Source organism: Rosa rugosa, chromosome 5 (assembly GCF_958449725.1).
Source record: "Rosa rugosa chromosome 5, drRosRugo1.1, whole genome shotgun sequence".
In the NCBI taxonomy this organism is placed as follows: Eukaryota; Viridiplantae; Streptophyta; class Magnoliopsida; order Rosales; family Rosaceae; genus Rosa; species Rosa rugosa.
Window position 1 is genome coordinate 52,878,137 of NC_084824.1, and position 11,668 is coordinate 52,889,804.

Here is an 11,668-nt window from a genome sequence, read left to right on the forward strand (position 1 = left end):
TGTTCATTAACATTTGTATAACTAATATCAGCTCATGGTGGTAAGGACTAGTTCCTAAATTCCTTCTTATTGAATCTCAGTTCTTGTTTCGCTTGCAAGATATGGATTTTAATAACTTACTATGCTTCATAACTGTCCTGGTAACGTCGGCATCAATGATAACATAACTGTCCTGGTAATGTCAGCAGCAATGATAACAGTATGTTTTCATATAAATTGGATGTCGGCAGCCTTTGTTATATATTAACCTAGAGCTATCTTGATGTAGAACGAATGGCGGTCTGAATTGAAGAACAGCTCGATCGTGGAAAATGAGGAAAACCCGGTTTGCTGCAACTTTGGTATTCGGTGTCCGAATTACGATTGCTATAGCTTTCCGGAAAGGGAACGACGTTAGGAACAAAATATGCCACGTGTGTGTGGGCTTTTTCGGGCCCTCGAGGTGGTTTAGGGCCTCAAAACTGCAATTTACTATTTTTCAAAATTTTCGGTTTTCTAGTTTGTTTTGGATTTATTTTGGTTTTACCCGTGGGCTTTAGAGTTTCATTGTTAGTCGCCCTAGGGTTTGTTTTCTCATATATAAGCAACTTTAAACGGCTGCAGAACCTATCTTTTATCATATTATCAATCAAAATTGAGAGTTTTCTCATTTATCTCTGGTGGACTCCAGAATTATTGTTTTAGGTTTATTGCTTATAAACCTAGGGTTACTTCCGACTGCGTCATATCTTAGAAGTAGTGATGGATGAAGAGATTCCTTAGATATTTGTAGTGCCATTTCTGCAGGTGCGAAAACAGTGACTGATTTTAAAGTATTGTCTTCAACTACTAGCTAGCTACAAAAAAAAAACAAAAAAACAAAAATGTGAACTGGTCCAGTACGTATATTCAGTAACTGCCAAACTACAAGCGAAGGCTCCAGATGTTTATACGTAATACCATTTCATAATCTCAATATGGACCATATCATATCATTGGTTTTCTTAGATTCACATGTTCAGCCTTTACTCTTTCATTACTGGTAAAGACGCAACAACTTTACGGGGTTTGGCACTACTCTCCATGTGTTTTGCGTGGGATGGAAACCTTCTTCTTCTTTTTTATATATATATTAATGGGAAATGTTTGTTTAAGCATGTGCCAGCTGGAACACATTGATTAACCCCTGGCCGTTGATTTGTCGTCTGGAACCACCGCCTCCATTGCTGTTGGATTTTTATTCATGACACTATACGTTTTCTTGCTTATTATTTGTGAGAAGACAAAAATAAATGTGAATGGATATTGTTTGGGGAGAAAACTTCAAAAGTTACATTTATGCAATCATCATCAGAATGCATAATGATTGATTGAGTTTTTACGAGTGTCAACAATAGTTCTGATTCATCTGACCTTGGATCTTATTACAAAAATATATACTTAAGAGAAGAATACGGACCACAAAAGTACGTGGTTCCACTCCTCATGATCATATCTTAATGTGTTAATTTCATATTCAAACTTGTATTTAAAGAAAAAAGAGATATAACAAGAATGATCATTTAGGGAAAAAAGAGGACATTTTCTTTGATTGCATATAGGTGGTTTAAGTCTAATACTCATATTTTTAAATTCTAGATCAATCTCCGATAAATCTAATAATCATGAATCCGTGATAACTTCACTACCAATCATGCATCAGTTTCTACCATTCAAAAGTGAACTCAACATTCCACACATTATGAAGAAGTACCCTCTAGCTAGTTTTTTGCATTTCGAATGGCAAACATTTCTTGCAATTGAAAGGATTTAGTAAAGAATTATCACACTCAACTTGAATGTGTTTTCTATTTTTGTCATCTCTCCATTAGTACTTAATGAAAGCTTATATTAATCAATCAAAATCAAATTTTCTTTTAAATTCTATAGAGTGGCAAGCTAGTACAAAAAACTATGTTTCCTAACTTTTCTTCGAGCAATAGAAAAAGAATTTCTCTGTCTCCCATCTCAAGCATGTGAATTCAGTTATGAAAGATACATAGAAAAAGACTCAGGCTAGGGTTTATCACTTTATCACATCTATCGTAATCTCAATAACTGCATGTGGTGTAATTTTCATGTACATGACAGCTACACTTTCCCAAATGGGAATATATAATTATTTTATTATTTTTAGACAAAAGGGTCGTAGAACCTTTAGTCTGAACAACTTTGCATGTCCTCTGCTTCAAGCTAATTCGATATAAGAGTTTTTTGTCTAAACCACTTACATCATCGTCAACAGAAGGAGACAAGGCTAGAGTTTTGATTTTTGAGAAATGAAGAGAACAAGACAAGCTTCATTGATTATTTTGTTACATGTTGGGTATCTACTCTCACTTTGTGTTCCACGTTGTGACAAGAACCAAAAATGCTTAGTCATAGATGACATACGTACATACAAAGATTCAATAGAAAAATTGGTTGTCAACTAATTAACTAGATTAACCATCTATCTCACTAGAATGTTAGCACTAATTAACTGAAAATTTGTGTGGGAAGGTTTTGTTCTAATTTTTAATTTTATTTTTTGGTCCTACTTTTTGCAAGAAATAAAGAAACAAAATGGGAATCCTCCTCCACCTTTCTTTACCTTCATTTTTAATTCAGTTTATTCTTTTGTCAAAATCTAGCTAGTCCTTTGCTATATTCATTATCCCAATCCAGAAACCACGATATTCAAATTTTTGTGCTCCAAACAATAGATATATGGGGATGGCATGTAGTTTCACATCGCACTCTGTCTTTGACACGATCCCAATTTTTATTTTTGTTTTGAGCTCATAATTTTTTTTATTATTAATGAAACTATAATAAATAATATATAGTTGGATGCATTGGAAAAAATATTAATGATAAAAAAAAACCCTAGCGCTGCCTTCTGCTGCGCTCCAAAACCAAAACCCTAGTGTCGCTTGCTCATGGCGTCCTCCTCCTCCTTCTCCGGCAAAAAGACCTCTATTGAGGATGTTACTGCCACTTTTGCTGCCTCTCTTGCTCTTGCTGGGGGTGATGTTGTTGATATCTCCCATATGGCGAGTGGAGCCACCAAGGGAGGATCTCAGGCTTTCTTACTGGCTCGTCCATTGACGAGGAAAACATGCAGCAGCATAGATCTGCAACGTCACTTTCGACGCATCTGGGTGTTAGATGGATCGTTCAAGGTACAAGATCGGCCTCCAAACCGGTATGTCTTCTCTTTTGATCGTCGTAAGAATCGAAACAAGGTACTCAGAGGGGGGGCCTTAGTATTTCAACAAAGCTCCAGTGGTCATACAAGCCTATGATGGTTTTATTGCTCCTCAATCTGTACAGCTAGAAACCCTATACTTTTGGGTGAGAATCAACAATATTCCACCGGCTCTGGAAGAGATGCAGACGATCATGAATGTCACCTTCATTGTTGGGACGTACCAGGAGATCGATCAAAAGCTTTTTGACAATTCTGGCAAGATTAGGGTTCATGTTACACATGAGATCTCCAAACCCTTCTTCCAAAAAAAAAAAAAACAAAAAAAACAAAAAAAAATAAAACCCTAAAGCTTGCTCCTGGAGTTGTGGCTGAGATTGATTTTTTCTTCAAAAACTTGATTGGTTTTTTTTGATAAAATGATAGCTTCATTAACTAAAGGCCAGAAGCCACATACATCAGATGCTGTCTCATACCTAAAATTTAGATGGCACAAGCCGCCAAGCAAAAGATAAGTACATTCACTGTTAACACATATGCTCACTTATTGAGCCTAAAATACAATAAATCAAATTCTCACTACTAACCCCCTTTGAAAAGAAAACCTAGTCGCCTAGAGACCTCAATTGGTGTACAACTAAGTAGACTGAGAAGAAAGTAATAAGGAACCCAATTTCCAGTAGTAGGCAAAGGAACCAAGAAAGTCTAAAGCTTTCCTTTGCCCTTATCTCTAGGGCTAGAGCCTGAAGCACCGACTGCAAGGTAGGTGAGTCTCAGAGGGGCCGCTCCGGCCTTCTTCCCAGAACGTTGGCTCTTATTCCTGCTGCCCAGTGGCCTACCCATCTTCTTCTTGAGAGTGACAAGAGGAAAATCATTGTCGTCTCCAACCAAACCAAAAGCATCAGCCTGCAAAGTTGGAATTTTACCACCCAAAATGGTCTTGAACTTCTTCGGAGAGGGATCACAACCTCCATTCCTATCCCTTTTCTTTGAAGCCACGACATCTTGTTGCATATCCTGCACTATGGCTGCAGCTTCACTTGTACCAGAACCAATCGCACCATTAAGGGCCAAAAAAGAACTCAAGGTTTATTTGCTCCAAAGCATGCTCCGTCCCCGAAGTTATATTCTCGCCATTACCATCAACCGGATCCGAAACAGGAGACGACTCGGAAGGAGAAGTAGAGGGAGGATTAGGGCGTTCAACACGACGAAAGGTTGGGTTCTTCTTTTTGGGGATAGATGACGAAGCAGTGAAGAAACTCACGCTTGTTCTGAGCCAAAAAAGAAAACAACCCTCCTGAGGTTGACGACCCCGGAAAGTTCAAAACCCTAGATGACGGAAGTGGAGTATGCGGCTCCTTACATGCAATCCCAGCATGCGTGACCAGTCCACACTGTGAACATCTCCCTTTCAGATGTTCAAAATGAAATTGAAGCACCGGTTCGACGCCGACATCCAAGAAAATCTTCTGCTCAAGCAAGAATGGTTTGGAGATATCATGGGTGAAGATCGAAGATCTGAATCCCACCCTTCTTGAATTCCTTCTTATCATAGTCTAAGAAACCACCCAAGAGATTACTGATAAGAGTAAAATTCTCAGGTTCTTCATACAAAGGAGGAATCTCCGAAACCCTAACCTAAACACGTAGATGCTTGAATTGGGCTTCATGCAGGGGCTTCACCCCATCATAAACTTCAAAACACACAGGAGCTCTACCAAAAGACCAAACTCCTCCACGTAGTATCTTGTTCCGATCACGAACCGATTCAAAGGAGAACATGAAGACATCGCCCGCCTTTTCCTGAACCCTAAAATCCTTATCCACCATCCAAGTACGGTGGAAGTGAGCCTTGAAAGCTTTGGGATCCACCGGCTTGTGGGTCAGAGGCTTGCCAAGTAGAAAAGACTAAGATGACTTGCGCACCGGACCACCACCAATCTTACCCAGATCCGGGGCGCTACCACCTGAAGCAATAGCGAGAGAAGCAGCAAAGCTTGCTGTGACAGCATCTATGGAGGCCATGGAGGGATGGAGAGGCAAGGAAGAGATAGCAAGGCTAGGGATGGAGGCTAGGGCGCCGTAGAGAAAAAAACTAGGGTGAGAGGAAAACTCTCCTAGGGTTTTTTAAAAGTCGGTTCGAAAACTTGATTGGTAAATGCAAAATATGTAATCTAATATACCATGATAAGGGAGTTTGTCAGGCGGTTTCATCGAGCAAGTCTTCTGGGGAGAAGGAGCAATTGCGTCTCCCATTGCCGAAACCTTTCTTGGGCTTTGCTGATAACAGGTTTGTCAATGGATCATTTAAATTTCAGGGTATACAAACCCCAATATTACCTCCTGTAGCACGTAATCTGTTTGGATCCTTTGATGGCAATAAGCCTCGAAAGCCAATTGTTATTCGGAATACAGGTTTGGAGTCTCAAACTGCAGATGCTTATACTGAAGGTACTAGCAAGGCCAACTTCCCCTTTCTCTTCCCCAAAGAAACTCAAGTTTTTGTTAGGTGAAGCATCAGAGAGCAGCTCTGAGCTCCCTAAGAAGCTGAAAGTCCCGGAGTTCCATACTAAATTCTCTGCTAAATCTCTTGGTTTGGTTGAAGCTCCAGGAGGAATTTTGATTTCTAAGGAAAGTTTAATCCCAAAAGCGGACACACAGCCAACCAAGAAGAAGAAGGGACGACCTTTGGGATCAAAGAACAAGAATTCCTCCAAGACAAAGAAAGTGACTACTGAAGATGTGCTAAGTGTCATTTGTCCTAGTAAACCTCCGAGCCCTAGTGTTAAGGGCAAGGAGAAAATCTAGTTTTATTTCATTTAAACTTGCCTATTTACTTGTCATTGTTACATAGTTTATAGGCTTTCTTGAATAAGTGAGCATGGGTACCGTCAAATGATCGGATCTAATCTATGTATCGCTGTGGTATACCACAAACTCTTTATCTACCCAGAGATGGTAGAGGGAGGATATGTAATGGTCCTTTCTGGCATGAGTTTATTAATACTAGCACCGTGACCGCGTTTCTCGAAGGTGATAATGTGATGTTAATGGAAAATAGATCGACTAAAAAGAATAGTGGTTATTTATTTTTTAGAATGGTTTGGGTATTTTTTTCAATTTACTCTTTTATTTATTTATATTTTATTAACTTAATTTGATAATTATGTTATTGAAGGGTATTATAGATACTTTCAAAATTTGGTGAAGCATTTGACACTAAAAGAGGGCCTCCAATTATAATAGTACAGATATCGACATGATATTCTTCAAAAAAAAAAAAAATTGGAAAAATTAATGATTTAGAAGACTAAATAATTCCAAATAATAAATGACCCACTTAAGAAAAAAATAGTTGTCAAAGATTACGGGCTTGCGTCCATTATGGTCATACGAACCAAACAGTGCTCGGCTTATAGGAGGCGATACTGGAGTCTGAATACTTTGGAAGCGGAAAGCTCCATCCATAAATTTGCTTGTAGAGAAACCCAAGGATGAGCTTCCGATATCAAGTCTCTTCTCTACTGGCTTTGTAGGTCTAGTGTTTAAGGGACAACGATCTCCTTCATGCAGTAATAGGTGACATAGATTACATTTTCTAACCAAGTTCTTAAAGAAGTATGAAATCTCAGCCTCTACATAGGAGCAAGTCAGAGAGTTTTTTGAAGAAAGAAAGGTTTTGATAAATCATGAGAAATCCTAACCCTAACTCTTCCCATATTCTCAACCAGCTTCTCATCCAATTCAAGGAACTTACCAGCAACAAAAGCAATGTCTCTGATGGTATCTGGGTCTTCAAAGCAGGTGAGATGTTAGTGATTCGCACCCAGTAGAATAGGGAGTTCATCTCCACCGTATGCAGCAGCGCCATGTCGTCATACTCCTATAGCACCATTAGGGCTGGTTGAATCTCCAAGGTTCCCCCCTTCCCCCGAAGCTTTTTGTTGTGGTTTCGAAGTAGGTCGAAAGCCAGAACAAAGTTATTGTTTTCCCGTTCTTGAATCTTGAAACCATTGTCCTGGACCCAAACCCTTTTGAAAAATGCCTTAAATCATTCAGAGATGCAGGTTGCTTTGCCAAAGGTTTGGCCAGCAAGTATGATTGCCAGGAGCGGTGCTACGCAACCCCCGTCCTTCGAGAGAGATCAATGATCTTGTTACCAGCCTAAGCGAGCGATGCAGCAAAGGATGCAGTAACATCCTCAATGGAATCCATGGTGAGATGGTGTTGCGTTGAAAGAGATGCCATCAATATTTAGGGTTTTTGTGCGTGTAGAAGGCACGCTTAGTTTTTTTTTTTTTTTTTTTTTTTTTTTTTTTTTTAACGTAATAAGACGTAAAAACTCATAATCTCTATTTTTTTTTTTTTTGTGAAAGAGGGGCATAAAACTCCCAATATCCAAAAACATAAACCTAACTCGACCCTGACTCCAGATTTTTATACAAAATTTACATTGGACGTGAATCCAAGTAATTGGAGCCCAACCACGTGGTGTGGTGTGTTGGTCGAATGGCCTAGTCTGGAACCCCCAGGTCTAGCGTTCGAATCCCAGCTCCATCCCGTGGCCAACAGATTTGAGGGACCCTTTGGGTTCGTGCGTCTGCGGTGCAGTGGATTAGTCTGGCTTTGCCAGGCTTTCGCCGCAATGTCGGTGCAGGTGTCCTGGCGCTGGGATACCACTGCATGTGTGTGTGAGTTACTAACAACTAACCCGATCAAAAAAAAAAAAAATTAATTGGAGCCCAAAAAGCCAAACCTAAGCATAAACTACATGGTGAAAACCTATCAACTCTGTCAAACAACCAGCCGAGGTCATTCCAAAAGCACCATTTGTTACTCGCGTCAAGTACAACACCTTTAGCAATAAATCCACCAACAAAATATGTGGATGGAAAACAAAAAACTCATCGAAAAGATGAATTCTTGAGTAGCCGCCACCAAACATGCCACAAAATAAGTAAAACTAAAATTTTGAGATTTAGGTCGTTAAACAGGAAAGTCTTGTCCGCCGCTACAAGCATATTGAAGAGACTCAATGTTGACAAATTGTTGAATTAAACATATTGCAATTGAATAATTTTATTTTTTTGAATAATTTCATTGATAGGAAAATTACAATACGAGTAAAATCAATTAAGTACGTCGCTACATTATATAGAATAGACCAATTATATTATTATAATGGCATTACCATGCAAATTAAGAATTAATATATGCGAGAATCAATAATTCGGAAAAAAAAAATTAATTGCTCCTGGAAGATAATTAACCATCCCAATTATTTGGCAACTCATGATTAATGGTGCTGCAACCTCCCATTTCAAAATTCATGAACCTATCTGTTTCTTCCCAAAAATTCAAAAAGTCAGTTTGGAGAAATTCAGATATGTCGAGTTGGCCTCCACTTAGATCCATTATCGAATCGTTCCAGGTCATAGCGTTATAATTGAGATCATTCCCAGTTGGTTGAATATCATTGTTTGCCCCGCCTCCGATTCCGAGTTCCACTCCGAGACTCAGTGTAGTAGTATCGGTACTAGTACCGCCAAGACAACGATGCTGATGATCTTCTTCTACATTAACAATATTACTGGCAAAACATATCAATCCTCCTCCTCCTACTCCTCCATGAACTTCATCGCATTTGGTTAAATATTGATGACCATCGTCCTCAACGGGGGATGGCATGTTCTCCTTTTCTTTTTCACCTGCCAGCTTCTTCCTTAGAGTGGAATTCCAGTAGTTCTTTATCTCATTGTCAGTTCGGCCCGGTATCCTTCCTGCTATCAATGACCACCTGCTCAACAAATACATATACTCAATATTCAATAAGTTTATTAGGTCTACTTTGTATTAAGCTCTGAAAAGAAGTAAGTAGATTTTCTTTGAATTCTTAAAAAAAAAAAAAAAAAATTAAAAAACTAATATTCATCAAATGTTCATAATTATTAAACTTAAATTCGAAAATGAGCTCTGCAGGACTTGCATGGTAACAGGCAGAAATTAATTTTATTGGGACCTGTTGCCTACAAGTTTGTGCATCCTGATGATAAGGTCTTCTTCTTCTTCTGTAATGTTGCCTTTCTTGATACCGGGCCTCAGATAATTCAACCATCTCAGTCTCACACTCTTCCCACATCTCTTCAGACCTGCAAACGCAGTTAAGCAGTAATTAAGCAATTGATTAATCCATTTGCCACCGGTGTAATTAATTCTGGCTTGCAATGCATGCTTGTGAAATTAAACATAAGATACAGAGGGTCGTTGTTAATTAACTGAAATAATTGATTAATTTCAGAAACAATGGCGATTACAATTATTAGTGAAGCACACTGCTGTATGTCGAGAGTAAAAATGAAGAAAACAATGAACTTGCCAGTCTCCCTTGCTGTTTTTCCCCATTTGCCTGGACCGTGCTTTTTGACGTAGTCCTTGAGAACCTGGTCTTCGCGAGCAGACCACATGCCTCTCTTCAATCCCTCCTTTTCGAAACCAGAGTTTCTTCCCATTTCTCGCAGATTACTTTCTCTTTCTCACCGTCTCTATAATCTCTCTCTGACGTCACTCGTACTATCTGGAAACAGTTAGGTCCCAAGTACATGGGAGGGTAGAAGCACATTCATTCTCTTATATAGGGGATCGAGTGCTATATACAACTGCCAGACGCAGCCACGTGGGGCTATTTTGTATTTGTTAGGCCATCTCTAGCTCTGGGTAGCTCATGGGTTAAATTTAAGCCCCCGAAATTACTATTCATGCAAATAGTAATGGCTATAATTTTGACCATCTCCAACCCGGGCTATAAGTTTAAATGTCATGTTATTTTATTTTTTTTCATTATATTTTTCAACTATATAGTATTTTATAATTATACTTCTATTTCTACTTTTATATAATTATTTTTCTGATCAAATCTTATTAATTTTTTAGATATGATTTTTTGAATATTTTTTTTTTATTATTTATTATTTTTTCAAAAGTGCAATTACATTTTGAAAATGAAAAAAAAAAAACCAACAATACATTTTGAAACAGATAGCTGAAATCAGCCAGCGACAACTTTTAATCAATTTTAGCCGTTGATCTCTATATTTTATCTCATCTGATTTATTTAGAGTAGCAATGTGGAGCACACGATAATATAGCCCAAGGGCTATACAAAGGACCATCTTTAGCCCAACCCTTGGCCTTATAGCCCCCCAAATAGCTTTTTTGGTTTAGCTTAGCCCCCCTATTGGAGATGGAAATCTTCATTTTTTTTGCTATATCCACCCCATAGCCCACGGTTGGAGATGATCTTAAGGAACTAATTAAAGCATCCAACATGTTTCTCTTTCCTCACGTGCATCGTTCCTCGGATTCTTTCGACCATTTTACATAATGGTGTTTTTCTATGAGTAATTATTCTATAGTTCCGGACTATCAAGTGACACAGTCATGTGATGTTTTGAGTCAATAAAATCACTCGAATATAGTGGAGACCATACATGGGATTAATTCTTTTTTTTAAATTATGATAACTAATCAGGAGTTAGTATATTTCATCATATGGATCAATAACATCAGCCCGGACCACCATTTGTACCACAGTCCGGGACCTATATAATAATTTTCCATTTTCTGTTTATCTTATGTCCTTTTACTTTTGAACCTTTGAGCTCCATGATTGTTCAGTTATTTTTCAACAACCACAGACCTCACGTCAACAGAGGATGGATTTACGGTTCAGTTACTTAAGATGTGGTCTCACTTCAACAGAGGATGGAAATCAGTTTACTGATAGGAGCATAAAATGCATCGAATTTATAGTTCAAACCTTTATACTTTTGCTTAGTTTATTCCTTAAAAAGATCAATTTAACTTTGTTATTTTCCTAGGTACTTTGAGAAGCAGTTAAGGAGAAAAGAGAGCTACAATGGGGCAATCAAGGCACTTCACATGAAGTAGTGATGAAAAGGATGGATTCTGATCATTCATTGGTCCTAAAACTCAAGAGAAGATGGAGAGAGTTGCTGTGCAAAACAATTGCCGAGAAGCAGAAAACAGAGTATTAGAATCTGCCTTATTTTCTTCTGTTTTGGGAAGCTGTTTTGAAGACCTTTGGAGTGGAGTTATGAAGAAAGGCCTGGCAACATTTGAAGACCACATGTTCTAATATAACTTCAGTGAAGGAGTTGATCCAGAATGATAAAGAGGAAGTCGGAGGATGTGCTCAAAATTGGTACCTCGAGAAGACTGTTTCCATCAGCTTTTCAGGAAGCTTTTTCAAGGACTTTTCTACTGAACTTAAAGGATGAAAATCATGAATTTATCTGCCCAAATTTGAAGAATATATGTTGTAGAGAAGTTTAGAATCAAGAATCATCCATAAATATGGTGGGATGCATTAGTTATGATGCTGCAAAGATGAGCATATGATAAGGAAAATCTGGAATTTCTGACAAGTCTTTCTGCGAA

General features: G+C 38.3%; 1 protein-coding gene across 2 annotated transcripts; it reads right to left on the bottom strand.

Moving 5' to 3' along the window:
* Positions 1–8,363: 8,363 nt before the first annotated feature.
* On the bottom strand, positions 8,364–9,793 carry LOC133712427 (transcription factor WER-like). Of its 2 annotated transcripts, none has more exons than XM_062138530.1 (3): positions 9,526–9,751; positions 9,231–9,360; positions 8,364–9,008 (listed from the first exon to the last, which is right to left on the bottom strand). In XM_062138530.1, the coding sequence occupies exons 1-3, from the start codon at positions 9,611–9,613 to the stop codon at positions 8,477–8,479; spliced, it is 750 nt and encodes a 249-aa protein (XP_061994514.1). In that variant the 5' UTR covers positions 9,614–9,751; the 3' UTR covers positions 8,364–8,476. The 2 variants fall into 2 exon arrangements, with proteins under 2 accessions (XP_061994514.1, XP_061994513.1); XM_062138529.1 differs by having other exon boundaries at positions 8,365–9,008; positions 9,588–9,793.
* Between the last annotated feature and the right edge of the window lie 1,875 nt (positions 9,794–11,668).